General features: G+C 54.9%; 11 protein-coding genes across 11 annotated transcripts; 5 read left to right on the forward strand and 6 right to left on the reverse strand.

Annotated features, from left to right (window-relative positions):
- Positions 1–77: 77 nt before the first annotated feature.
- IUM83_04473 (Kinetochore protein NDC80) lies at positions 78–2,424 on the reverse strand (the record flags this gene model as incomplete). Its single annotated transcript, XM_067928557.1, has 7 exons — positions 78–228; positions 300–787; positions 858–1,063; positions 1,137–1,281; positions 1,363–1,457; positions 1,525–1,693; positions 1,786–2,424. The coding sequence occupies 7 exons, from the start codon at positions 2,422–2,424 to the stop codon at positions 78–80; spliced, it is 1,893 nt and encodes a 630-aa protein (XP_067792642.1).
- Positions 2,425–3,760: 1,336 nt separating this feature from the next.
- On the forward strand, positions 3,761–4,828 carry IUM83_04474 (uncharacterized protein; the record flags this gene model as incomplete). Its single annotated transcript, XM_067928558.1, has 1 exon — positions 3,761–4,828. The coding sequence occupies one exon, from the start codon at positions 3,761–3,763 to the stop codon at positions 4,826–4,828; it is 1,068 nt and encodes a 355-aa protein (XP_067792560.1).
- A 186-nt stretch (positions 4,829–5,014) lies between these two features.
- IUM83_04475 (putative assembly chaperone of rpl4) lies at positions 5,015–6,022 on the forward strand (the record flags this gene model as incomplete). The annotated part of the gene is made up of 1 exon (XM_067928559.1): positions 5,015–6,022. The coding sequence occupies one exon, from the start codon at positions 5,015–5,017 to the stop codon at positions 6,020–6,022; it is 1,008 nt and encodes a 335-aa protein (XP_067792562.1).
- Positions 6,023–6,081: 59 nt separating this feature from the next.
- Positions 6,082–14,071, reverse strand: IUM83_04476 (BEACH domain-containing protein; the record flags this gene model as incomplete). The annotated part of the gene is made up of 4 exons (XM_067928560.1): positions 6,082–7,533; positions 7,610–7,937; positions 8,004–8,205; positions 13,402–14,071. The coding sequence occupies 4 exons, from the start codon at positions 14,069–14,071 to the stop codon at positions 6,082–6,084; spliced, it is 2,652 nt and encodes an 883-aa protein (XP_067792641.1).
- A 453-nt stretch (positions 14,072–14,524) lies between these two features.
- IUM83_04477 (putative glutathione S-transferase) lies at positions 14,525–15,136 on the forward strand (the record flags this gene model as incomplete). The annotated part of the gene is made up of 1 exon (XM_067928561.1): positions 14,525–15,136. The coding sequence occupies one exon, from the start codon at positions 14,525–14,527 to the stop codon at positions 15,134–15,136; it is 612 nt and encodes a 203-aa protein (XP_067792561.1).
- Positions 15,137–15,359: 223 nt separating this feature from the next.
- Positions 15,360–17,423, reverse strand: IUM83_04478 (Catalase/peroxidase HPI; the record flags this gene model as incomplete). The annotated part of the gene is made up of 1 exon (XM_067928562.1): positions 15,360–17,423. The coding sequence occupies one exon, from the start codon at positions 17,421–17,423 to the stop codon at positions 15,360–15,362; it is 2,064 nt and encodes a 687-aa protein (XP_067792640.1).
- A 1,784-nt stretch (positions 17,424–19,207) lies between these two features.
- On the forward strand, positions 19,208–21,271 carry IUM83_04479 (Catalase/peroxidase HPI; the record flags this gene model as incomplete). Its single annotated transcript, XM_067928563.1, has 1 exon — positions 19,208–21,271. One exon carries the CDS (start codon positions 19,208–19,210, stop codon positions 21,269–21,271), a length of 2,064 nt encoding a protein of 687 aa, XP_067792559.1.
- Positions 21,272–21,494: 223 nt separating this feature from the next.
- IUM83_04480 (putative glutathione S-transferase) lies at positions 21,495–22,106 on the reverse strand (the record flags this gene model as incomplete). The annotated part of the gene is made up of 1 exon (XM_067928564.1): positions 21,495–22,106. The coding sequence occupies one exon, from the start codon at positions 22,104–22,106 to the stop codon at positions 21,495–21,497; it is 612 nt and encodes a 203-aa protein (XP_067792751.1).
- A 1,611-nt stretch (positions 22,107–23,717) lies between these two features.
- On the reverse strand, positions 23,718–24,320 carry IUM83_04481 (putative glutathione S-transferase; the record flags this gene model as incomplete). The annotated part of the gene is made up of 1 exon (XM_067928565.1): positions 23,718–24,320. The coding sequence occupies one exon, from the start codon at positions 24,318–24,320 to the stop codon at positions 23,718–23,720; it is 603 nt and encodes a 200-aa protein (XP_067792753.1).
- Positions 24,321–24,666: 346 nt separating this feature from the next.
- On the reverse strand, positions 24,667–25,359 carry IUM83_04482 (Glutathione S-transferase; the record flags this gene model as incomplete). The annotated part of the gene is made up of 1 exon (XM_067928566.1): positions 24,667–25,359. The coding sequence occupies one exon, from the start codon at positions 25,357–25,359 to the stop codon at positions 24,667–24,669; it is 693 nt and encodes a 230-aa protein (XP_067792772.1).
- Positions 25,360–25,904: 545 nt separating this feature from the next.
- On the forward strand, positions 25,905–26,315 carry IUM83_04483 (Glutathione S-transferase; the record flags this gene model as incomplete). Its single annotated transcript, XM_067928567.1, has 1 exon — positions 25,905–26,315. One exon carries the CDS (start codon positions 25,905–25,907, stop codon positions 26,313–26,315), a length of 411 nt encoding a protein of 136 aa, XP_067792649.1.
- Between the last annotated feature and the right edge of the window lie 792 nt (positions 26,316–27,107).

Genomic DNA, 27,107 nt, shown 5'->3' on the forward strand with positions numbered 1-27,107 from the left:
GCATGGCCCCACAGGCCGTGGGTCAAATTCGGACGATGGATGATAGCGAGTACAATCAGGCGCGCTATACATGTACATCAAAGCTCTACTTTGCTCACCTCTGCCTCCAGAGACGAAATAGCTCGATCCATGATGGCCTTGTGGTTTGTGCATGCCATAAGGACGTTCGTGACAGCATGCCGGTTCTTGTCGAGCAATGCATGATAGGTCTCTGTCATTTCCACCGACCTGCACGTGAAACACATTTGAAACACAGGTTATTAATTGCGTACGCCAGGCCATACATGCAGGAAACGTACGCTTTCTTCAGGTCCACCAGGTACTGGCGACTCGTGAGCTCTCCTTCAGCAAGGTTGTCCTCATTTGAGATATCAGTGATCTTCATCTCCACTTCTTCTGTTGCCACTATCTTCCGCCTGAGGTTTTCGTCACGCTTTTCACGTTCTTTGCGCATTTGCTCGGTGAACTTCTTCACCTCTGATTCCCACCTCTTTTCAGTCTGACTCTCGATGTTCAGTTGGTCTCCGCATTGCTGCAACTGTTCATCCAGCACGAGTGCTTCGTCCAGACCAGCATTGGCACGCGCGATACGGTTTTGCTTTAGCTCGATCGCAGCTTTTCGAACATCCGTCTTCAAGTGGTGCGCTAACTTGGACACTGCGTCAAGTTCTTCCAGATCTGGATCTAATATGAGGATGTAATCAAAACCGAGAGAATTCTTGGCTGTCTGCGGTATGATCTTCAGCCGTTTGCAAGTATTGTTGTACTCGTGAACTTGATTCTCGAGCTGTATACGACATCAGCGGTGAAAAATTAGACCGCAGATATCATTCCTGCTAAGCAACACTCGTACGCACATTATCCCGTATGGATGCAGCACGATTCTCGTCCTTAGTGATCTGTTGCTGGATTTCGTTCTGACGATCACCCACTTGATGAAGCTGGTCAGTGAGTCGAGCCCGTTCTTGGGCAATTTGATCGATGTCGTGTGCAGATAATTCCTGGTTCTCAATGCGGGTGTGCAACCTTTGGATATCTTGCTGACGAGCACTGAGTTCGTCCTCTGTTTACCCACAAATGATCGAAGTCAGCACCTAGCAGAAATTACCAGTAATCTTCACGTTGACCAAACGTACCAAAGGACTGCCGAGCTTCAGAAAGAGATCCCAGCTTCTTCTCCAGTTTGACCTTGAGCTTTTCGTAATTACCCACCAACTTGCGAAACTTTTCAAGGTCACTCACGCAATCTGATTTCTTCTTGTTCAGAAGGGATAGCGCATTCTGTAGGCAGAAATGATGTTGTGCAATAGAACTCGTCAGTCACTATCGGCTAGTGCATGTCCCAGCTCTAGACCGACGTACCTTGTCATTCTTGGCCTTCTCGATGCGCTTCTTCAGCTCCTCGCGCTGTTGCTCCAACTCACTGGTCTCCTGCTTGACAATGTCGTTCCGCGCGACTGCAGCGGGGCAAGAGTTATGAGTCAGTAAAACCGTCAAATGTCGAAACACACGAAACCTGCGTACTTAGTTTTTCTCGCTCTTGACTTTCAAGCTTCGCAAACTTGTCGTCCTCGCCCGCTAGGAAGACGTGGTAGGACGCATCCAGGTACTTGAAGAAAGGCTTGTCTCCGTTCTCTTCATCGTTCTCGTCGCTCTGCTCCGTCTCATTCGCCTGCTGGATAGCTTCGTCGTACTACCACCAGCAGCAGCAGCCATAGTATAAAGCCTCATCAGTCCACAGCAACCATAACAATATACGAGGGAAAAAATTGTCCTAATCCTTACGCTGAGCAGCTCAATAAGCCACGAAATGGACAGCAGCAGCGTCGGCCACGTGTGCGGCGTGCCCACGGCGGCCAGCGACGTCTTGCTGATGGGGATGGGGTACCGCAGGTTGCGGAACTGCAGCACCACGTCCTCCTCGAACTTGACGCCGAACTCGAAGGTGGGGTCCACCTGCTTGAACAGGAACAGGATCATGTTGCAGAAGTCCTTCTTGGACGGGCCGCGCTTCAGCAGCGCCGGGGACAGCGTCTGGTCGTACATGCGCTCGCTCAGGAACTCCACCAGCGCCTGCACGCAGCTGTTGAGGTACGACCGGTCGCTCACGGGCCGCGGGTCCAGCACGCGCGCGCCGCCGCGGCCCGACACCGACGCGCGCGAGCCGTACGTGCTGCTGCGTCGGTTGGCGACGGAGTTTCCCACGGACTGGCGCGGGTTCACGGAGGCGCGCGGGCCCGTGGGGGGTCGGCGCGCCGAGTGGCCGGCGGCACTTGAGACGCGCCGAGACACGACGCCGATGGACTGGCGCTCCATGGCCGCGCTCTTGCTGGGCACCGACACCCGCGTGGACGGGTGGCGCAGCATGGAGGACCGAGTGTTGAGCTGCGAGGACGACACGGGCCCGAGCGTCGTGCGCCGCATCGTAGGGAGGAAGGAGGTGGAGCCGGCAGGAAGGATGAAGGCGCGGCGTGCGGGTGTTTGAAATTCAAACTGCGTAATTGTTTGTGGACCACAGAGATAATGTATTGATAATTGTTTAAATGATTTAATTTGTATTTCAACTGCCAGTAATTAATATTATTGATGATAATAATGAATTGTTTAGGACAATAATTTATTGAGTTGGGACAGCTGGTTTGGGTCGCTGCGAAAGAAAATACTGCTGTTGGAAGGCTCGACACAAACTGGGGAGCTGTGGCGACGCACGACCCAAGAAGCGTGAAGTCAATACGTGCCGAGAGTCTTGGGGTCTATGGGGCTGAATGAAGGGTATGTTCTTGCCTTCTATGACCAGTGCCCAAGACACTGTCGTCGGAGCACTTGGCATTTGCTTGTGACGATGCTCTTCTATGGCCGTCCTCCCATGTTTTCGTGGCACTCCACGGGAGCAGATGCTCGTTCGCCCTCTTGAACCACGCGGGACTCGGCAGAAGCAACAGCGGCTTCGACTTGTACACCGTACAGTAGGAACAAAACTTGCTTTTGTGAAAATGCATCAACCAAACAGTGCTCTGCGGTTTTCAGAGGCAAGGTTGCATCGAGTTTCGGTGGGGAATACTTTCGGTTCCCCGGTTCCCGAGTCTCCTTTACATTTCGACCGACGAGGCATTTTCACCGGCGAGGGTCGACTTGTGAACTGTTCTTACAACTGTGACTGGGTCGCTCAAACCAGCTCGGCTTTGTCCCCGGTCGCGTTGGCATTCAGTGAAATGGCAGGGCTGATCGCGGAGCGCTATACAAGAATCGGCAGTAACAATATACTTATATAGAAAATGGAGTAAGTACTTCCACCTCGGGATCGCGGACGGCAGTGTAACGGGTGACTGTGTTAATGACAGCGATGATACTCACCGCTGCTCTCGACATGAGCCAGGTGCCACCGACTTCGGCGGCCGACTCAGCTGCACGGTGTTCGATGCGGAAGCCTTGGTATCCGCTGCCATTTTAGACAGATCCTGTACTCACTCTTCCCGACATCTGGATGAATAAGGACGGCGCAAGAAGTCCGCCAAATGCAGCGGAGCTGGCTTCTGTGTACCCTACAGACAGCGACTTGCACTTTCGTAATCCCCGATCGGGTCACATCGCGGCGGGCTTTCACAGACGAGCGAACTGCCTCTACTCGTGTGGCCGCGCGCGATGCGCACACATTTCCGGACCATACTGTAGATCTCTCTGCATTGTGTGCGAGCGTGCTGGATCAGCCGATTGACTCAGACCCTGGTTCCGCTCCGCGTCAGTCCGGTGGTCGATCACCATGACGGTCGCCAAAAGGCCGGCTAGCAATCTGCGCGCGGAACGCCGCGAACAGGTATTCGTGGACGACGAAGACGACGTCAACGCTGGCTCGGGCTCTCTCAGGACTGTGGATATGTCGTTCCTCTCGAACGCGACCAGCTACGTCGACGGCAGTGGCGTGGGGCATGTTAAGGTGAACGACAGCATGGACTGGTCGGAAATACTCCCCAACGATACCACCGTGCGCATTATTTACCAAGGTTCGGGATCCAACGAGGAGATTCTCATCATCCCCGTCAACAATAGTGCGTCGGACTCAGTAGAGTCCTCGTCGTCCAGCGGTTCGTCAGGCAGCGGCTCGATGTCTGGAAACAGCACGTTGAGTCCGATAGACAGTCTCCCGACGGGGTCAAGCACCAGTGACAGCAGTTCCGGCGGTGAAGGGGTGGCCGGTACGGCTTCCTCCCCGACCACACTTGTGATCGTGGCCTCCGTCCTGGCCCTCATCGCTATTGCGGCTGTAATTGCCGTGGTGATGTATGGTCGACGGAACCGGCGGCAGGCACTTTCTGAAGACCCAAGCAACCCGGACGAGCCGTTCATCGTTGGCCACCTCCCCCACCAAGCCGCCCCGCAGCTCAGCGTGCTGGACACGGACATCACGCCGGACCTGTGGGTGGAAGGACAGTACCAGTACTCGCCCAACATGAGCGGATTGCAGACCTCCCTCAATGGCACCGCCATCCTGTCGGACAACAACACCACTCCGGCACACCACCGACTCACGGTTGACGCGTACCCGTTCAGTGCCAACACGCAGCGAGGTCAGCGGTACCGCGACAACACCCTTGAGGATATCTCGGAGCGAGGTCGTCATCGCACAAGCACCACACCAGTAGTTTTGTACGAGCACGACTCGATCGAGGAGCGCAAGACCAATTCGAGCAGGAGGCAACAGGCGCTGCCACGGCCATCTTCGCAGCAAGAGCAGCAAAGACAATCTCATCGCAAGCAGCACCACATGAAGCAGCAGCAGCAAGAGCGCATGAGTCGCCGTGACAAGTATGCCACCCGACGAGACCGGTAGTGTCGGACTCCAGTATAAAGTACGCGCTATTTGTCAATGCCACTAAAAGTACTCGCTTTATGTACCGGTTTCACGGTACATGTACATTGCATCCCAATTGTACCAGTTCACTGGTACAATTCATCATTGGAGCTCCTCGCCCATCAATCAATCGGCAAACTGAAGCCATCCGCATCGACTGACACCATGGCTCGGCAGCAGTACTCGGTGGCCGAGCTGGTGGCCAAGGCGGAGGCGCTGGTGGACCAGTGCCAGCCGGAGCTGGCCGTGCAGTTCTTCGAGAAGGCGCTGCTGCAGGAGCCGGCCAACGCGTCGCTGCTGGACTCGATCGGCGAGCTGAGCACGGAGCTGGACAACCCGGAGCGCGCGCTGTCCGCGTTCCAGCAGAGCGTGGCGCTGGCGCCCGCCCAGAACCCGTCCAAGTACTTCTACCTGTCGCAGCTGGTCACGGGCGAGGAGGCCGAGCGCTACACGACGCAGGGCATCACCCAGCTGCAGCAGGAGCTGCAGCAACATGTGGACCCGAGCACGCCCGCGGCGCTCACCCTCAAGAAGCAGATCTGCGACGCCTTCTGCTCGCTGGGAGAGCTTTACATGACAGACCTGTGTGACCACGAGGAGGCCGAGTCTCGCTGCGAGAACTACTTCCAGCAGGCCATGAAGTTCGACGTGGGGCTGCCGGAGCCCACGCAGGCGCTGGCCAACCTTCGCCTCGTGCAGCAGAACAAGGAGGCGGCCGACGGCCTGCTGGAGGAGACGTTCCGGCGTCTCAATGAGAACTGCGACGAAGACAGCATGCCGTCGCTGGAGTTCCGCACCGCCACGGGCAAGATGCTCATCGAGGTGGAGCGGTACGAACAGGCGTGCGACGTGCTGGAGGGCGTGATGCAGGAGGACGACGAGAACGCTGAGCTCTGGTTCCTCGTGGGGACGTGCTACCGGGCCATGGACGACTTGCCCAATGCACTCGAGTTCTTCGAGAAGTGCCAGACCATGCTCAACAAACTCAAGAAGGAGCTGCGGGACGAGTTCTACCTGCAGGACCAGCTCGAGAGCGTGCAGGAAACAATTGCTGAACTCAAGACCTCTATTGCCAACCGACCTCCTGAGCTAGATGAGGAGAGCGGCAGTGAAGAGGAGGAAAGTGCCGACGCGGAAACGGTAGGACAGCAGGACGTGGAGATGGAGGAATGAGCAGTGCATATATACGTGCACCATAGATTTCAAAAGACAATATATGTTTGATATACCTCCTACATCTCCGTGCGGTGCAGCGGCAACTGTGGTGGTAGCAACGCCAAACACACGATCTTGCCACTCCCGACGCCGAACACCACATGCATTTCATCTGGAGCAAGTCCTTGGGACGAAATTTCACCACACATATCTCGCTCGAGCAGGACCCGCTGGTCGTCAAGTGTGTGTGCTGTCATAACGAGCGCCTGCTCACTATTGCTCACGACAACCTTCGAATAGCGTGCACAAATGCTCAGCGATGTCATCGGGTGGTCGCCCAGCCAAAGTTTGGCCATAAGCGTACCGTTCAAGTGGAAGGAATACAGCATCGGAATTCCAGTGCCCATAGACTGGAGCACCACGTGACCCACATTGGACAACGCGAGTGAAATGACTCCAGGGTCAAGATCACCAGGCACCTCAAATGAGTGGATGATCGAGCCATCTTCCAAGTTGTGCACTAAGCACTCGTTAGAGGCAGAGCCACTAACGCACACACCAAGCTCATCGGATGCACTCACACAGTTAACTTGCGCATTGTGGCCCAGCAGCACCTGATCTGCCGAGTAGTCGTTAGCATGAACAGGTTTGGAGCTCGACTTTGACCCTCTGAAGATCTTGAGTGAATCCAGCAACGTCGAATTCATGCTAGCCACTTTCCACACAGAGATAGTGCCATCAGTGCAACCGAGTGCCATTATTGCGCCGGAGCTGCTGGTATTCACGCAGGTTACCACGGATTGGTGCTGCAGCAACCGATACAGTAGCGCTCCATCAGCGGTCGAGTGAAATCTTGCTGAGAAGTCGTGGTGACCCACAGTGCAAATCACCATCCCGGAATGCAGCAGTGCGATCGAGTTGGAGGCGCCCTGTTGGGTAGACAAAAACCGCTTCTCGCCCAGCACTTTTCTGCTCTTTCGATCTTGAAGCTCAACGAATTCACCCGAATGCTCACTACCAGAGCTCGTTACAAATGCTGTTCCTTTCGACTTGCTAGAATGCTGGTGATGCTGTGGTTTTGCCAACTTTGGTCCGAATCGATGAGAAGAAAGCATGCCGTTGCTGTCCACGCAGACAAGCTGCGATGTGCCTGGAATCAGCTTGATAAGGACAACAGGTGCTTCATGGGGGACGCTCAACACCGTGCGTTGAAGTTGAGGTGGTGCTGAAGAACTTGACTTGGCTGACGATATCACATTGCCTGGGAATACTGTGCTTAGTAGTGATTGTCGTTGGGGATGAGGCTCGCGGAGAACTTGGGTGGGCGTTTGCCCAAAATGCGCGATTTGAGACTGCATCGAAGACTTCACGACTGGATCAGTGATAGAGTCGACATCAACCATGCCCTCATACGTTAGGTAAAAGAACACATTGTTCGCCTTCACAGCAGCGGCCCCACGCTGCTTGCAGCCAAAGACCAAGTCAATCCAGTGATGAATATTGGCCGACACGTATTCACTTTCCAGTGCCTGACAAAAAATAAGAGTCAGGCGAACGTTCGAGTGTCCAACAATGAGCGGTCAAGCGAATTGAAAATGCACGTACCACGAGGTTTTTCATCACGAAATCTTCGGGTGAGCTTGCCCAAGGGGGGAGAACAACATTGCTCACATCCGCGCCACTTTGTCTGGTACCTAGGTCCAGCTTATTACAGTTTACTAAGAACTCTGGTAAATAGAACCATTCAGGGGTCAACTCCTTCAAGTCTGTGTAGTCTGTGAGGCAGTTATGCCACGTTTCCGCGATTGAGTGAAACAAACGATCCGCGTGGTCAAACTTTCCTCCCTGGATGCTTAGTGCATAAGAGGTAAATGGTTCCAAGCGGATGAGATAGTAGAGTACAGCACCTATGTTGGAATAGTGAGTTCCATACCTGCAGCAAAAGAAACATGAGATGATGCGCTTTGTCATTAAGCCTGCCTCAAAGGAAAATACTCACATAAACTTGGGGATATCAGGATCTTCAAACGCATTGTAGCGGTCAACAAAAAACTTGAGACGAGTCGGTTCTAGAGCTCCCATCGGCTTTGTGAGGTCTCGATACGCCTCCCTCCGACCGAAGTCCAGCGTTGCTGACTCATAATCTGAAATAATCCACGGGAAAACGGGGTACTGGGTGAGATCGTTGTAGGTCCGACCAGCTATCGTGTTCAACCACATCAGGTACTCAAAAGTGGAGATTTCGTGTTGAACCCAGCGATTGCTCATCAGCGAGTTGCGAAATAAACTGCTTGGGTGACGCAGCCTTCGAACACTCGGATCCCGCTTTAGCAATAGCGGCCTTCGAGCCATAAGGGCCTCGTGAAACAGTACCACATCCTCCGATGCCAGATTAAAAAAGTAGTTTTTCCTCGTGGATTGGATAAATAGCTCGAGTGCCGTCGGTTTCAACAAGTATCGCCGCCGATACATCGCCACAATATCGTCAATTCTCCAACGTCGGCGTTTAAAGAGAAATCGCCAGGCTTTGTCCACAGGTTGTCCAGACATTTTCTCAACAACTACAGTGTCGTGTTCATCAACCACTCGTTCACCTATAAACCGAAGTGATGAGCTGGAGAGAATCAGTTTTCCCTCTACCACATGGAAATGACGTACAAGTTGTGCATTTACTTGCATGTCAATCTTAGATCGCGCATTTGTACGTTTTGTCACCTTTTCATGGTCGGCGTTTCGAACGCTAGACGATGATGGAAACAGTTCTGGAAGACCATCGTCCGCTTTGTCAGGGGAAAGCTTCGACTCCATCATTTTAAGCGAAGATGGTGTCAACTCCAAAGATACAGTATCCGAGACTACGCTTTCAGTGGGGGTCACTTTGCTTCCTTGGGTGCTATCAATGTATGTGGAAACTTCTTGCACCAACGCTTGAGCTTCTTCCGATACTGCATCTTTCGTCGTATATAGTGAATCCACTCCGTATTCGACCGCGTCCTTAGCATCTTTAACAGACTTTTGAAAATAATCAGCGACGCCACCAACTACAGTCAAAACAGACGCCCCCAAAGAAAATGGACTCAAGGGTGACGCAGCCTTTTGCGATAACATCGGCGACAAGGGAGATGGAGATACAGGTGCAGCTGTCACAGTGTCGGACGTCCCAGGAATGCCAACCGGATCAGAGGCAGTAAAAGGCACAGAGGATATTTCGCGCTGAGCTGGAACTGCCACTTCAATCAACTCATCTTTTTGCAGTGATTCACCAGAGGGTTGCGACAATTCGTCATCTTCTTCAGCATCGTAGAAGTTCATATCGTCTGCATCGAGGTCATCTTCATCAGATGTGCCACCATACGCACTCTCATACTCCTCAGGATTGGATAGTGATCGAATTATTGCTGCTCGCATCTGAGCATCCGCGAGAAAATCACTGTAGTCCGATCCAGCATCACTTCGCCAACTGTGTTCCAGATCGGCTAACCCTTCTTGGATCGACCCACGGAAACGGCGACTGAGTCTTCTGCCACTATCTTTGCTTTCCGTTTCTGTAAGAGAGGATGCTGGGTATTCGCAGCTTAAATTTCGAGCGCGGTATTCCTCAGTTACTCTTTTCAGACGAAGACGCATTCGAAAGCTGTTTTCCCTCGAGTCGATCTTGAGAATTACACCATCACCGCCAGCCCTACCATCACCGTCGTGTTGAGAGTTACTACACCCCTGGCCAGAAATTGATGAGGTCAGATGATCTTCGCCAAACAGAGACGTGGATGCAGCGTCGTGGCTTGAATGAGCGAGCAGCTTGTGTACACTACTTGCAAACTTTTCAGTGCTGTGTTTCAGCTCTACAAGCCGCGAATCGTCTACCATATCTTGCTCACTAGCACGAGCTACTTCGGCGGCCTCATTTTCGGCAGTTATTTCCTCCCACAAAGTTTCGCACTGCTGGAGTTCGCGGCCGAGCACCTCAGCCTGTGAGCTGGCGTGTTGCTGGATGAGGTACGGATTGAACTCCCCAGTATGGTGTTCCATTACGTATATCCAGCGGCGGACAAAGTCAGCGTGTAGCGCGTCAACATACGCCTGAAGGATTTCTGAGTCACACCACATGTGATGATTCTCACGGTGAAGCCTCCAAAGCATGAATAGCTCGCGAAATTGAGATAGGTCGCTGAAGAACGTAAGGTCTGTTGACGATATAATCTGCAATGTTTTTGTAAGTTCCGGTTTCGCACTGGGGTCGCGCAGGTGCAGTGCCGTGTTAGCCAGCGCCACCATAATCTTAACGAGTAAGCGAACGGTCTCGATGTCATGTCCTTCCAGCGAAGCTTCCAATATCGTGTAGCAGGCATCCAGCATGTACATGTGAATCAATTCTCTCTCAGGAACTGAGCCTGTTTCCTGTAAGGCAGTGAAAAATTTCGAGGAGTCCGTTATCCCAGATAGTGGTAGAGCGAGAGCCATATCCGGAAGGACAGATCCAGATACTGGAGGAGTCGACATCCCCGGTGGGTATGATCCAGATAGTGGTGAAAGAGATCCACTAGAACGTTGAGACGATGTAGCAACTGGCAAGGAAGCAATTAGTTTCAAAAGTTCCAGCACATTGTGAAATTTTCGAACTAGCTCCACGTCGGTGCTGCTGCTAGCCTGTGTTAGTGTTACATGTTTGATTGTTGTTTGAAGAGCCAAAAATATTGATCGTGAGCGCGAAGCAACGAGGTGCGTAAAGATTGCTGTTTCTTCGAATGCAACCTCTGATCCATATTCTGCATTTTGGATTAAATTTGCCATCAGACCATCCCAGTTAATTCGATTCAAATGAGGTAGAACCACCTGCCAGAGCTCGAATGCTTTGCGTACAAGAATACTCTCCTGTCCCGGTGAGAGAACCACGTCGCTGGAGTTGAGACTCTCACACATTTTTGTGGCCACCAGCGAGCTTTGGGATACGATCGCAGCCACTTGACACAGATTTTCCCAGATGATCTCGGACTGTGGCATTGGGTGTTTTTGGCCTGCTTGGCGTACTGCTTGCTCGCAAATTACTGCCGTTAAACTACAAAGATCGGATGGTGTTCGACAGTGGCAGTAATAAAACTCCAGGAAATGCATCCATCCATTTTTGACGTGAAGGATGCAATAAACAACAAGATCAACGATCATCTGATTGGCAAGTTTGCGGGTGAGTTCGCACCAACGCTGTGGATACTGGTTTATCACCATTTCGATAATCGCATCCACGACAGCCTCGCTTTGGCTGCGGTTCTGCAGAAGGCTGAGCGCAAAATCGCATCCTGACACATCACCCGACTCTTCAATCAGTTGAACAGCTCCAAGTTTTGCAAAAGCTGAGGTAGAATCAGCACTCAAGAGGACGCATGCTTCGTTGAGCTCCTCGGACTGCGTTAAACTTCTTTCCCGCGTCACACCAATTTCAGCGCTAGTGTTCGCTGCTACAGCTACAGATGCCCCCATTGTGAGTGATCGTAAACGACTCATCCATGACGGCCATGACCTCATAGCTTCTTTGACGCTATCTCCCATCGTAGGTGAACTTAGTTGAATACGAATTTCAGCCAGTATACGCGCTTGGACATCAAAATTTGCATTGTGGATAAGACTCAACAAGACCAACGGAATGAAAGTCATCCGTGCAAAGCTTCCAGTGCGAACATCTGCGGCAGGTTTCGTGTTACCGGGGGATACTCGCTTCCGCCCGATGACAATATCCAAGAGCAGATCTGCAATATCAGCCGTGAGTGTGTGAGCTTGAAACGATGAGTAGAGCATCAGCATATCACTTTTGTGTAGAAGCACTTTCTCGGATGTGTACAGTTCAAACAGCTGAAGTGCAGCTAACCGAACGTTGTACTTCGTCGATAGCATCGGTCTCCACAGAACACGCACTGTGCCTTTAGAGAGCTTAAAAATATTTGTAGTCAGTTGTATCTGACGCGTAGGTACACCGACTGCAATTTTACGAGGCTCAATCGATGCCAAGTTTTGTGTTAGATACTGTAAAATGTCCTCCACATCAACGCTGTCATCGTCACAAGAACGTTTTGTTTCACACTGCCGAAAAATGTAAGCAGTCAGTTGTCTCCATTGATCGCTCGCAGTATCCTGAAATGGAGGGAAAAGCAAAAGATCCACCAAATTTTGAAGAACTAGGTTGCGCAATTGTGCCAATTGCCTTGAATCCATTTGACTTGCTGTGAATTCTTCTTTATCGGATGGGCCGCCCAATATGTATACCTGCGAGATCAAACGACAGAAAAAGCTGACGTCTACTTGGTCTTTCGCGTCCAAGGAGCGAGAAAATTCGCTTAGTGATGCTGCGCGTGATACTACTAGCTTTCCAGAATTGCTTGTGGGCGATCCAGTGTCAGCCAATCTACTCCGTTCCCGTAAAGTCACCTTTTGAAGAAGCTGTAGATACTTCGGCAGCACTTCACCTAACAGCTTCACTTGGGTGTCAAATGGCGAGAGAAACCAACTTGTGTTGAAAAAGAGTAGGCGGTAAATATACTCCATAATCTCTTCGTCGCTTTCTAAAAAGTCCGTCATAGCTTCCAGAATCGAAACTACCCCATTCAAAAGATGGACAGACAGATAGCTAGGGGAAATCGACTGCAAGATAAACTCCACCACTTTTACACCATGCAATCGAACGAAATGTGATCTGCACACAGTGCTACGACGAAGACCAACACCAACAAATTCCAGAAGATCGGAGATTTCTCCCATTCCAAACTCATGCACTGGGTGGAAGTCCGCCATCTCTGGTATTTGATCGAGCAACAGTAAAAGGAAGCACGCGCATCCACCTACGGAATCTAGGGCATGAACAAAGCTCTGAGTAACATAGGCACTCGTTCCAGGCCCCAGCGACCCGTGACAATCATTGCCACTGACATCATAGCAAACGCGCCTTTTCAGATCACAACTTCGCGCATCATAGCAGAAACAAAATTTGGATTTGTCAGTAAGCCCCACGTTTTCAGCTGCGACCGAGTTTAAGTCATTCTTCCAATGCGTCAGCCAGTGTAATCTTTGCACTTCCGCCTCTGACAATGCCACACCAAAAAGTGTCGGACTCCACAATTTGCCTTTCAGACTCTCGGCGAGAGGCTCAATGCCAATGCTATTCTGGCCTCCCACCATCATCAGTGGATCTGGGTACCCTAGATTCCCATTGAATACACTTTTACCGTCCACAAACACCGTCACTTTATCCTTAAAGACCATTTTCTTCGCGTGCACGATACACACGTGTACCCATTCTTTTTCCATCTTATCAATCCACTCCGCAAATGGCACTTCAACTTGCTGAACAGCCCCTTGAGCCGCAAACATTTTCACAACCAACGAGTTCCCTTCCAACACCGCCGACACACCCTGTCCATTTTGTCCACGGAAGCTGTAGAGCGGCACAACCGCCGCGACGGTATCCAAATGAATCCCAAAGCTGCAGCTGTAACCTCTCCTCGTGAACAACTGCTGCTCTGATGGAACAATCAGCCCTGCTTTGGCTCCTCTCATCGTGAAGATCGCGCGTGGCAGTGTATCCATCTCCACGAGCTCCTTCTGCATCTGCAGCACCCGCCGACGACCTGGTGGCCGCCCGAGTCGTAGGAAGTCGAACAGAGCCACCACGTCCGTGGCGTTCATGGACTGCAGGCACAGATCTCGCAGCATATCTACGAGGGCCTGCACTGCCTCCTCGTCCACCTCATCGTGGCTGCTCAACGAGGTTAGAGAGGCCAGCAGCGCCTTAAGTACAGCGTTGCCTCTCTTAGCTACATGGCGAGACCTCGCGACGTCTGCAGCCGTCTCCAGGAAGGCCTGGGCGTCGTAGAAGTGGGCGGAGCAGGCCGCAAACAGTCGGCGCAGCACGTGGAGCGTCTCGCGCCGCGCCTCCGTCGTCTCGGCCTGGCTCAGCACGTCCAGCAGCAGCAGCACCGGGTCCTTTAGCCGCGCCACTTGGTCCGCGTCCTCTGCGATCGCCTGCAGCGTCTGGCGCTGGGCCTCCTCGGCGTCTCGCAGCAGCGTCCGCAGCTCCTCCATCCTGGGCGGTGACGCTTTGACGTTCTCGGACTTTGCAGGGAAGCGCTTTTAATCCGGAATTAGACGAAAACCAACGGTAGCAACTACTTCAACTTGTAAGAAAAAGACGACTGCAATAGAGTGCAGTACCGTGGCCTAGTTGTTACTTCTCTGAGTGCCATAAATTTGTTGGAGTGCCCATTTCCCCGCTTTTAAGCTTTTAAGCTTTTAAGCTTTTAAGCTTTTAAGCTTTTAAGCTTTTAAGCTTTTAAGCTTTTAAGCTTTTAAAAAAGTCGCCGATGGTATCTTTTGAAAGCAAACACACGGTCAAGGAAGTTATGAAACCACTGTCGTCGTTTCATTTCCACTTCTGTGGACTCCATCGGAACGCAGCGGCAATATTTGCAGTTGCGAATTCGACCAGCCCCGCTCAAGCACCTCAAGACCGAAGCACAGATTTATCCCCTCCACACCATGACTCAGCCCCAACTCAAGCTCACCTACTTCGACGGCAAGGGCCGTGCTGAGCTCACGCGGTTGATCTTCAACTACGGTGGCGTGGCGTTCACGGACGATCGCATTGCTGGCAATGACTTCCCGGCTCTCAAGCCCACGCTGCCTCTAGGCCAAGTGCCGGTCCTCGAAGTAAACGGGACAACGTACGCCCAGAGCATGGCTATTGCTCGTTACGCCGCCAAGCTCTCGGGGTTATACCCGAGCGACCCCGTGAAAGCACTGAAGGCTGACATGTTCTCGTGCTCCTTGGGCGAATTGGTGGACGCATTCATCAATTTCGTCTTCAAGACGGCGGATGCTGACGAAAAGGCCCGAAAACAGAAGGTGTTCGTCGACGAGACCGCACCCAAGTTCTTCACCGCGCTGGAGAAGCTCGTGGAGGGCAAATTCGTCCTTGGGGACCAGATATCGTATGCCGACGTCCACTTGCTGGACCTGGTGGACAACGGGATCAAATGGGCGATCCCGACGTTTACCTTGGAGGCCTTCCCGAAGTTGGCGGCCGTGGTTGCGAACGTCACGGCTGACCCCAAAATCGCCGCCTACCTTGCTCAGCAAGCGCAAAAGTGAGTAAGTTTGTCCCCGGACCACGGTGCCTATGTCAGATCACTATGAACAGAACTTCTTTCGAGTGAGAAGAGTGTCACCACGCTGATAAATGAAAGAAAGACAAACAAACAACCAGAGTCGATCATAGAAACTTCACTTTAATTATGCTACCGCACTTGCACTGCGGTGCGCAGGGTCAAGTGCACTTGTCGACTAGGATACCGTCCACGTGCCGCCGCCCTGCTTAGTAGCTGCTCGCGTTGAAGTGGTCGGCCTTCATAACCTTGGCCCACGCCGAAGAGAACACGTGCTTGAAGACGGTCTCCTCCGAAGCGAACAGCTGCACCGCCTCCTTCAGCTCGGGCGCCGCCAGCAGCGCCAGGTCCGTGTCCATCATGTACACGTCCTTGCCCTCCGCCTTGTACTCCTTCTCCGACACCTCGGTCCACGTCTCGTTCAGGAGCACCTGGAAGTACTCGTTCGACAGCGTGAGCGAGTTGTTGCAGTACGAGCCGCTGTAGCCCAGCGCCTTCTGCTGCGCCACGCTGCGCGGACGGCCAGCCAGAGCCACCGCCTCGTACGGAGACACACCCAGAATCTTGATGTTGTCGCGCACGGCGATCAGCGTCGTGTTGTAGTACTCGCGCGGGGCCAGGATCTCCGTGCCGTTGCCGTTGTCGGCGTCCGTGCGGCCGCCCAGGAAGTCGATGGTCACGTTACCGGCGTCCTCGAGGGCCACCTGGCCCGCCAGCACGATCAGGTCGGCCGTCGACAGCGTCGGGTACGACTCCTTCACGGGCTCCAGCGCGGAGATGATCTTGTCCACACCGGCGTTCACCGGCCAGTCCTTCTGCGGCGAGAAGCGGATCTTGGCGCCGTTGCAGCCGCCAGCGTAGTCCGTGATGCGGAACGTCGACGCGCACTGCCACGCCGCGTGCACGAACAGCGCGCCGTTGTACGGCGAGCCGTCACTGCTCGAGTCGCTCGTGAGGCCGTCCACCGACTTGGTCAGCAGCGAGCGGATGTCCGAGCGCACGGCGGCGAAGTCCGGCAGCGAGGCGGGCGTCGGCGGCAGCGGGTTCTGGAACGGCTGCGCGGGCGGCACGTCGTTGCCGCGGCAGCGAGCCACGGGGCCCAGGTCGCGCGACATGAGCTTGTACCAGGCGTGCGAGAACTCCTCGTCCAGCGCGGTCAGGTTGCCCGCGAACTCGAGCGAGATGTTGTGGTAGTTCTCGTCGTGCAGCAGCGCGATGTCGGCCGTGAGCATGCGCACGGGCGGCGTCGTGTCGGGCACGGGGCGCCACTGCACGTGGCCGCCCGGGCCGTCGAACTTCTCCCACTCCAGGTTGGTGAGGCCCTTGAAGTAGCCGTTGCCCCACTTGGTGGGCGTGAACGTCCACGAGCCCTCGAAGCCGCTCGTGAAGGTGTTGTTGCCCTTGCCCTTGAGCGCGCCCTCGCCGCAGGTTCCCGGCCAGGGGTTCAGCGGGTCCTCCGTCGGATTGGGGCCCGGGCCCGTCGGGCACGCGCCGTGCGTCTTGCCGAAGGCGTGGCCGCCGCCGATCAGCGCCACCGTCTCGCGGTCGTTCATGCCCATGCGCTCGAAGGTGTCGCGCACGTCGTGCACCGACAGCGCCGGGTCCGGCACGCCCATCGGGCCCTCCGGGTTCACGTAGATGAGGCCCATGGTGGTGGGGCCCAGCGGCTCCTTGCACTGGCCGTCCACGGCGCACGGCGCCACGCTCTCCTGCTCGGGCGTCGGGCCCAGCTGCAGGCTGCTCGTGCCGTCGGCGTCGTCGCGGCGGCCGCCGCAGAAGCCCAGCACGGGGCCGCCCATGCTCTCGATAGCCACGTTGCCGGACAGGACGATGAGGTCGCCCCACGACAGCGCGTCGCCGTACTTGAGCTTGATGGGCTGCAGCAGGTCCAGCGCCTTGTCCAGGTTGGTGTTGTCGGCCCAGCTGCGCTCCGGGTTGAAGCGGATGCGGCCGCCGTCGCAGCCTCCGCGGCCGTCGGCGCGGCGGTACGAGCCGTTGCAGTGCCACGCCAGGCGGATGAAGAGGCCGCCGTAGTGGCCGAAGTCGGCGGGCCAGAAGTCCTGCGAGTCGGTCATCAGGTGCAGCAGGTCCTGCTTCACGAGGTCGTAGTCGATCACGCTGCAGCTCTGCGCGTCGTACAGCTCGCTGGAGATCTGGCGGTCTAGCTGGTGCACGGCGGCGACCGAGTCGTAGCCGAACGGGCAGCTGCCGGCGTTGGCGCCGCTGGAGAGGCCGGCGAGCGCGGCGACGAAGGCGGCGAGGCGGACGTTCATCGTTGGCGGGCGAGCGACTTGCGGCCTTCGAGGTGAAACGAATTGTGACAGTCTCCGGATGCGGTGCCGGTGCGGTGGATCGACATGTTGCTTTCTACTTGTCGTAACCTTGGGCACATTTGGTAGGACTAAAGTGCAGGTTTCTGTTCAACGAAAACTGGGTGGTCGGACAACGGCTTTTGGGAAGCCAGAAAGGTTTTCAGGATGGGGAACTAGGAAACGAAGTTGAATCGCATTTCACAGGATCTCGTGGCCTAAAACTTGCATGTACTATAGTATGTACAGAATTATAAGTACAGTACAGTACACGCAGAGAGGCGTTACGGCTGCAGAATAGGATCACAGGTACGGACGAGGGTTACACACTTGGACACATCAAATTCAGGCCGTGGCGCGGCTCTTCCTGCGCGATAGGCCACCTTACGACCGTAACCGTTGCGGGCATGGAGGGCAGTCAATCTTCTGTACGTTGCACGACACCTGAACTGAGCAGCCCGCGCACGTCAATCGCTCGCCTGCATTATCCTCGCAGCTCTCTCTCTCTCTGATAGATTGGTTACTTTCCTACAGCCAACAGGAACAGTACAGTAACTATCATCGCACTTTAAGTACCATGGTACTGTATCCCTAGTAGGGATTCCCCCCAAGGCCACCACGAATTCGGCGGCTGGGGAATCTACAGTGGCCTCCTATACGTGTCTTGGTGTCGCAAGCAGTGTGCCATCATCTAGGGGATACTTTTCATGCCCGGTTGCGTTTAGCAAACAGGATAGGCGAATCCAATAAAAGCAATGCATCTATACTTTACTCATACATCAGATGCATGGGTATCGTATAGATGCATTACCTTTTTGCATAGATTCTCTGCATTGAGGGCTTCATCCACAATGTCCACCGACATTGAAGTTGAAGCCAGAGAGGGGCACCTGAAAACAGTGCTGACGGGGATTCGGAGGCCTGCTACGGCCGCAGTAATTGAAGTCCGATTCTGGGGGTGTAGTGGCGCAAGACAAATTCAACGTACTAGGTATGTACCTGAATCCGCTCCATTATTTCTGTCCCAGCGTATCTGATACTTTGCTTGGGGTGCCTAGCTTCGTCACTTGATACAGCAATTGCGCGCTGGAAAACATACCCTGTTTCCGTAAGAATCTAGGTATTAATAAAATGCAGACACTATTAATACTTCCGCAATTCACGTCACGGCCGTGGAGGATGCCAAACAATGCTCCGTTTGCTGCGCTTGGCACCACGACAGCCAGACACATACTAGCGAAAGCGCCGGTACACGTAGGGCAAGACTGCCGTGCTCATGCAGGGTGTACGCAGGGGTACGCAACTCACGCAAACTGCATCGGCAAAAGTGGCATCCCGCGGGATTGGCCGATGACCACGGTCGCTGCGGCCGTAATCGAGTATCCCGTTTTTCGGTTTCTGCACGCGGGTGTGGGAATCACGAATTTGTAATCAGCGGCACATCTTCTAGGAAAGCTTTCACTAATTTTTAGCAATTGTTGTCACTCGTTCCGTGGGTCCATGTCGTATCCTCACTCCCTGGATTCCGCTGCGCACGGTTTCCTATCATCCAGCCGACAGGTCAAGCAACCGTGACTCAACAGATTAATCCGGGTCGAGCTGCAAGCACATGTCCTACGCCGCCATACGAACAGCCAACAGGTAAAACGTCTCACCAGCTCAAGGCTACGTGATCCCAACCAAACCAAGCCGCCACCTGTCCACTATTCGTTCCACCTCGAAGGCCGCAAGTCGCTCGCCCGCCAACGATGAACGTCCACCTCGCCGCTTTCGTCGCCGCGCTCGCCGGCCTCTCCAGCGGCGCCAACGCCGGCAGCTGCCCGTTCGGCTACGACTCGGTCGCCGCCGTGCACCAGCTAGACCGCCAGATCTCCAGCGAGCTGTACGACGCGCAGAGCTGCAGCGTGATCGACTACGACCTCGTGAAGCAGGACCTGCTGCACCTGATGACCGACTCGCAGGACTTCTGGCCCGCCGACTTCGGCCACTACGGCGGCCTCTTCATCCGCCTGGCGTGGCACTGCAACGGCTCGTACCGCCGCGCCGACGGCCGCGGAGGCTGCGACGGCGGCCGCATCCGCTTCAACCCGGAGCGCAGCTGGGCCGACAACACCAACCTGGACAAGGCGCTGGACCTGCTGCAGCCCATCAAGCTCAAGTACGGCGACGCGCTGTCGTGGGGCGACCTCATCGTCCTGTCCGGCAACGTGGCTATCGAGAGCATGGGCGGCCCCGTGCTGGGCTTCTGCGGCGGCCGCCGCGACGACGCCGACGGCACGAGCAGCCTGCAGCTGGGCCCGACGCCCGAGCAGGAGAGCGTGGCGCCGTGCGCCGTGGACGGCCAGTGCAAGGAGCCGCTGGGCCCCACCACCATGGGCCTCATCTACGTGAACCCGGAGGGCCCGATGGGCGTGCCGGACCCGGCGCTGTCGGTGCACGACGTGCGCGACACCTTCGAGCGCATGGGCATGAACGACCGCGAGACGGTGGCGCTGATCGGCGGCGGCCACGCCTTCGGCAAGACGCACGGCGCGTGCCCGACGGGCCCGGGCCCCAATCCGACGGAGGACCCGCTGAACCCCTGGCCGGGAACCTGCGGCGAGGGCGCGCTCAAGGGCAAGGGCAACAACACCTTCACGAGCGGCTTCGAGGGCTCGTGGACGTTCACGCCCACCAAGTGGGGCAACGGCTACTTCAAGGGCCTCACCAACCTGGAGTGGGAGAAGTTCGACGGCCCGGGCGGCCACGTGCAGTGGCGCCCCGTGCCCGACACGACGCCGCCCGTGCGCATGCTCACGGCCGACATCGCGCTGCTGCACGACGAGAACTACCACAACATCTCGCTCGAGTTCGCGGGCAACCTGACCGCGCTGGACGAGGAGTTCTCGCACGCCTGGTACAAGCTCATGTCGCGCGACCTGGGCCCCGTGGCTCGCTGCCGCGGCAACGACGTGCCGCCCGCGCAGCCGTTCCAGAACCCGCTGCCGCCGACGCCCGCCTCGCTGCCGGACTTCGCCGCCGTGCGCTCGGACATCCGCTCGCTGCTGACCAAGTCGGTGGACGGCCTCACGAGCGACTCGAGCAGTGACGGCTCGCCGTACAACGGCGCGCTGTTCGTGCACGCGGCGTGGCAGTGCGCGTCGACGTTCCGCATCACGGACTACGCTGGCGGCTGCAACGGCGCCAAGATCCGCTTCTCGCCGCAGAAGGACTGGCCGGTGAACGCCGGTGTGGACAAGATCATCTCCGCGCTGGAGCCCGTGAAGGAGTCGTACCCGACGCTGTCGACGGCCGACCTGATCGTGCTGGCGGGCCAGGTGGCCCTCGAGGACGCCGGTAACGTGACCATCGACTTCCTGGGCGGCCGCACGGACGCCGACAACGGCAACGGCACGGAGATCCTGGCCCCGCGCGAGTACTACAACACGACGCTGATCGCCGTGCGCGACAACATCAAGATTCTGGGTGTGTCTCCGTACGAGGCGGTGGCTCTGGCTGGCCGTCCGCGCAGCGTGGCGCAGCAGAAGGCGCTGGGCTACAGCGGCTCGTACTGCAACAACTCGCTCACGCTGTCGAACGAGTACTTCCAGGTGCTCCTGAACGAGACGTGGACCGAGGTGTCGGAGAAGGAGTACAAGGCGGAGGGCAAGGACGTGTACATGATGGACACGGACCTGGCGCTGCTGGCGGCGCCCGAGCTGAAGGAGGCGGTGCAGCTGTTCGCTTCGGAGGAGACCGTCTTCAAGCACGTGTTCTCTTCGGCGTGGGCCAAGGTTATGAAGGCCGACCACTTCAACGCGAGCAGCTACTAAGCAGGGCGGCGGCACGTGGACGGTATCCTAGTCGACAAGTGCACTTGACCCTGCGCACCGCAGTGCAAGTGCAGTAGCATAATTAAAGTGAAGTTTCTATGATCGACTCTGGTTGTTTGTTTGTCTTTCTTTCATTTATCAGCGTGGTGACACTCTTCTCACTCGAAAGAAGTTCTGTTCATAGTGATCTGACATAGGCACCGTGGTCCGGGGACAAACTTACTCACGTTTGCGCTTGCTGAGCCAGGTAGGTGGCGATTTTGGGGTCAGCCGTGACGTTCGCAACCACGGCCGCCAACTTCGGGAAGGCCTCCAAGGTAAACGTCGGGATCGCCCATTTGATCCCGTTGTCCACCAGGTCCAGCAAGTGGACGTCGGCATACGATATCTGGTCCCCAAGGACGAATTTGCCCTCCACGAGCTTCTCCAGCGCGGTGAAGAACTTGGGTGCGGTCTCGTCGACGAACACCTTCTGTTTTCGGGCCTTTTCGTCAGCATCCGCCGTCTTGAAGACGAAATTGATGAATGCGTCCACCAATTCGCCCAAGGAGCACGAGAACATGTCAGCCTTCAGTGCTTTCACGGGGTCGCTCGGGTATAACCCCGAGAGCTTGGCGGCGTAACGAGCAATAGCCATGCTCTGGGCGTACGTTGTCCCGTTTACTTCGAGGACCGGCACTTGGCCTAGAGGCAGCGTGGGCTTGAGCGCCGGGAAGTCATTGCGAGCAATGCGATCGTCCGTGAATGCCACGCCACCGTAGTTGAAGATCAGCCGCGTGAGCTCGGCACGGCCCTTGCCGTCAAAGTAGGTGAGCTTGATGCTGGGCTGGGCCATGGTGCTTGTAGAGTTGGAGAATGGCTTGTGGGGAGCGGGGCGAATTCGCGAATGAGCTTGGCACGGCCGGTGCCGGTGGTTGATGAAGGGCCGTCTGGCGATGATGAATCATGCTTCACTCGCTGTGAAGTTTGCGTAATAAATCATCCAGCCGTTTTGCAACTTCTACTATGTAGTGGAAGTTGCATGCGACTCATCATGAGTCTGAAGGTGCTGTCATCAGGGATTGATAGTAATATCGATTTCGCCCCCAAAGTAATATTGAAAATTCGAGAGACGAATTTGATTTACTAACTGTATTGATATTACTAATTGGGTGCGAGGAAAATGTAATATTAATAATATAGTTACTAATAGTAAAAGCAAACTACTAAAACTCCCTTACCACAGATTCTGCTCGCATTTCCTCGTCCGCTCAATCTCTACGTCGTTGTGATGAAGGACTAGCAGGCGTTCGGCTTGCTCATTGCTCGTGCGTGTGCGGAGAGGGCTCAATACAAACGAACCCGTCGAAAAAACTCTTGAAAAGCTGTTGAGGAGCAACGGGCGTCACGAGCTCGGGAGGGTTTGTAATGGCCAACCAATGTCAGCCAAAATCCCAACACTAGATCCACGACTCGCTGTTGCTTGAGTAAGGTTGTCAGATTCTACGAGAGTAGCCTCATCCACCTCCGTAGTCTGACTCGACACATATATCCCTTGACTGTTTGCTTGGGAGGGCTCACCGTTCAGTTGATCTTTATTCCTGAAGGTTTGAACGTACCCTGGACTGCAAAAGCTACGCATAAAGGTGGCCGCGTAAGATGCTAGCAAATTATGGACCCAAGTAGTGCTAGCCGTAGCGTTTGGAGAGCTCAGCCCCACCCCAGAGTTCATTGCGGTAGATATGATGAACAGGATGACCGTAGATGCAACGCGGCGCATATCAGGCAAACACCAGTCGGCCTTGGAGCACCTCGTCGGACCCGGTTGCGATCTTCAGGGAGAAAACGCAAATTGAGCGGGAGAATACGACAGAACAGCTCGGCAACCACCTGTTTGCCACCCATTGCGCGCGTCCTTTGAAGATATGACCTTGAACTTCAACCTGGCATTTAGTAGGATATTTAGTAGTTTTTTTTGTACTACTATCGTGATTTTTCCTACTACCGGTAAGTTTATGCTAGTGCTAACGGCTAAACTTGGAATTTGTAGTAATACAATTATTATTAGAACTACAATATGAGTAGTGTATAGTATTAATCGTGATTTTACTACCAATCCCAGTCTGTCAATCCCTGTTTATGATATATGTGGGAATAATGACATCGGCGATGCGGTAAGGTTCCACGCATAAAAGCTTTGAGGGCTACAGCGCGTGCTTGTAGTGCAGGTTATGACTGTGGAAGCAGGTCTAGGATACAGCACTGGCAAATCGGTGAAAATGAAAAATACAAACTCGGTATTGAACAAGCATCTCAAAGCTTTACACACCGCACGCAAATTGGCGGACAAATTGGGCATTGTAGCAGCAGCAACCGCGTTGCCTGTAGTTGACTTCAAAAAATCTCGATCGTGTTTTACTGTTAATGAATAGAATTACGCAAAGCGCTATGCGATTCTGGAGGCAATTTACTGCTTCGACAGGTAAGCGGCGATCTTGGGCTCGGCCTTAACGTTGCTCACCACAGCGGTGAGCTTGGGGAACGCGTCCGTCTTGAAATCCGGGAAGATCCACTTGATCTTGTTGTCCACAAAGTCGAAGAACTGCAGGTCGGCGTACGAAAGCTCGTCGCCAAGGATGAACTTGCCGGCCACCAGCTTCTCGAGTGTAGCGAGGAACTTGGGCACCGTCTCCTCGATGAACACCTTCTTCTTCTGGGCCTTCTCGGTCTCATCAGGCGTCTTGAAAGCAAAGTCGATGAACGGGCCCTCCAGGTCGCCCAGCGAGCAGGAGAACATGTCAGCCTTCAGGGCCTCCACGGGGTCGCTCGGGTACAGGCCAACGAGCTTGGCGGCGTAGCGGACGATGGCCATGCTTTGGGCATACACCACACCGTCGAGCTCCAAGATCGGCACCTGGCCGAACGGCAGCGTGGGCTTCATCGCCCCAAAGTCCGCGTGCGAGACGCGCTCGTCCGTGAACGCCACGCCGCCGTAGTTGAAGATGATGCGCGGCAGCTCGGCGCGGCCCTTGCCGTCGAAGTAGGTGAGCTTGATGCTGGGCTGGGCCATGGTGCTTGTAGAGTTGGAGAGCGGCTTGCGGGGAGCGGGGCGAATTCGCGAATGAGTGTGGCACGGCCGGTGCCGGTGGTTGATCGGGTATCCTCCACCAGCAAATAAGGGAGCCGAACCACGTGGAGAGCGCAGGACTCGGCGCCACGATGATGAATCATGCTTCACTCGCTGTGTAGTTTGCGTAATAAATTAACCAGCCGTTTTGCACGGACAGAGCGTCTGCAACTTCTATAGAGGAAGCATACGACTCATGCCCTCCAGCAACCCTGGACCACTCGCATTAAGCACGCAACTCACATGTCAAGTTGTATTTCTCCTCCTCCTTTCTCTTTTCTTGCGGCGCCTACTTCTGGTGTTTGGCCAGATACACCGCCACGTTGGCGTTGGTCTCCACCTTGCCCACGAGCGCTGTGAGTTTCGGGTACGCCCCCAGCGAGAAGCCGTCGAAGCTGGAGAGCGCGTTCTTCACCATGTCGAACAGCTGCAAGTCCGCGTATGTCATCCTGTCGCCGAGGAAGAAGGGTCCCTGCTGCACGAAGCTCTCGAGCAGCTTCAGCGTCTTGGGCACGCTTTCCCCTAGCAGCTTCTTGGTCTTCTCCGCCTTTGCCGCCTCGTCGGGCGTGCGGTACGTGATCTCAGCGACGAGCGTCTTGACGTCGATGAGCGACTCGGATACCATGTCCACGCGCAGACAGTCGAGCGGGTCCTGCGGGTACAGGCCCGCGAGCTTGGCGGCGTAGCGGGCGATGGCCATGCTCTGGCTGTACGTGGTGCCGTCCACCTCCAGTACGGGCACTTGGCCCAGGGGAAGCGTCGGTTTGATCGCCAAGAAGGCGTCGCGGTCCAGCCGCTCATCCTCAAACGACACGTTGCCGGCCGACAGGATCAGGCGCGAGAGCTCGGCGCGGCCCGGGCCGGCGAAGTACGTGAGCTTGAGCTGCGCGGGCGCCACCCAGACGGCGGGCTGCGGCGCCAGGTAGTTGTGGTAGAGCGCCACCAGCACGGCGGTCACGGCCACGAGGCCGAACTGGTTCATGTCTTCGGGGTGCTTCGGGTCAAATACGTTGGCAAGTGAGACTGAGAGGGATTCAAGGATACCGGCGTTTCAATTCTATGACTTGTGCAAAGTCTATGATGGAAGGTACGTAGTGGGCCATATGTGCTTGAACGGAGGATGGCAATGGGAGACTAGCCAATAGTAAGGGTTTACGCTATTCGATAGTTGTTGAAGGGGATGAGGCAATCCAAGCATCCATATACGGGACGTGCAACTTGTCGTCCCGTATAATACTGGCCGTTGGCCAAAATGTTTGCAAGGTTTGCATGGAATACATCTAGGACAATTGTCGTTGGCATGACTTTCGCCCAATACATGCACAGTGTAGCTGTGGTGCTGCTAGGTAGCAACGCGGACGCTCTCGTCGTTAGAATAAAATCTTATCCACCCTTCGCAAGGATGATGTCATCTTTGGTATCTCGACCGCCTGCAGCGTCGGTATTACGACCGGGTATTGGTTCAGTCAGACCCTGTTGGGCAAGATGCCTCTGCTCGAGGTAGACGGGGCTACGTACTGCCAAAGCATGGCCATCGCCCGTTACGCCGCCAAGCTCAGCGGACTCTACCCGAAGGACCTGTTCGAATGTCTGCGCATCGAGATGATCTCCGAGACCCTCTGCGAGCTGTTCGAGGACTACATCGACATCTACTCCCACGAGAAGAACGAAGCCAAGAAAGCTGAGAAGACCACCAAGTTTCTACAGGAGACGCTCCCCAACAAGTTTGGCACGTTGACCTCCATGATCCAGGGTGATTACTTCATGGGCAGCAAGGTGACCTTCGCCGACATCCAGCTCTTCGACCTGTTCGAGAACCCCCTGGGAAAATTCATCACCGGCTTCTCCGCCGCTCCGTACTCGAAACTCGAGGCCATCGTGAACCGCGTGAGAGCCAACCCAGAGATTGCTGTGTACCTTATCAAGCACTCCTCGTAGATAAGATTTGCCTGAGAGACCACTTTTGTCGTAGGCATTCATTTGCGGCAGTTGCACTCGTAGCCACACCGTAGGCTACAGGTTCAATATGTTGTGGGTTCTTCGCTGGGTTTCAACAATTGCATCAGCTTCGTCAATTACAACAGGTTTGCAGGGACATACACTTCACTTCACTATCCGCATGATCATTGCAGCGCACAAGTGCTCCCCATTATTCGAGCACAAGCATCTTCAACTACCTGTTGGAGATCGGATAGGCACCGAGTAGCCTCCAACATACTCCCAGAAAGCTGCACCGCGTATCCTTCACACGATCGAGCAGCTTTATCACAATCCCCGATACTATCCTCATGAAACCAGCTCCCCCCGTCAAGCAAGTTGATGTCAACGGTGCTTGTTTCTTCGTACGTCTGAACTAGCTCCTTCAGCGCGCGCAGTCTGTGTTTGATAAAACGCACCTGAAAAAAATGCAAACTATTAGCGGCAGTCTTCCTCATCAACTTGCAGTACAGTATCAAATCGTGTTTTACCTGGATCAGCAGTTTGTCGAATGTAGCTTCAGCTGCACATGTGTCGGCATCGCCCCGAACAAAACCTTCGTGTTGGGCAGCGAGCTGTTCTCGCAAAAAATCGTTTTCTGCCGTGAGCAGTCGTATATTCTGCTGAGTCGCTTCGAAGGCTTCCCTCTGTGCGTTGATGGTGCATTTCAATTTCTCAAACTACAAGATGATGATGATGGAAAAATATAGATACCACAGGTCACGAATGAAACCCGCTAGGTAATAAACCGCT

This window comes from Phytophthora cinnamomi (genome assembly GCF_018691715.1).
Source record: "Phytophthora cinnamomi strain GKB4 chromosome Unknown Contig33, whole genome shotgun sequence".
NCBI classification, from domain to species: Eukaryota; Oomycota; class Peronosporomycetes; order Peronosporales; family Peronosporaceae; genus Phytophthora; species Phytophthora cinnamomi.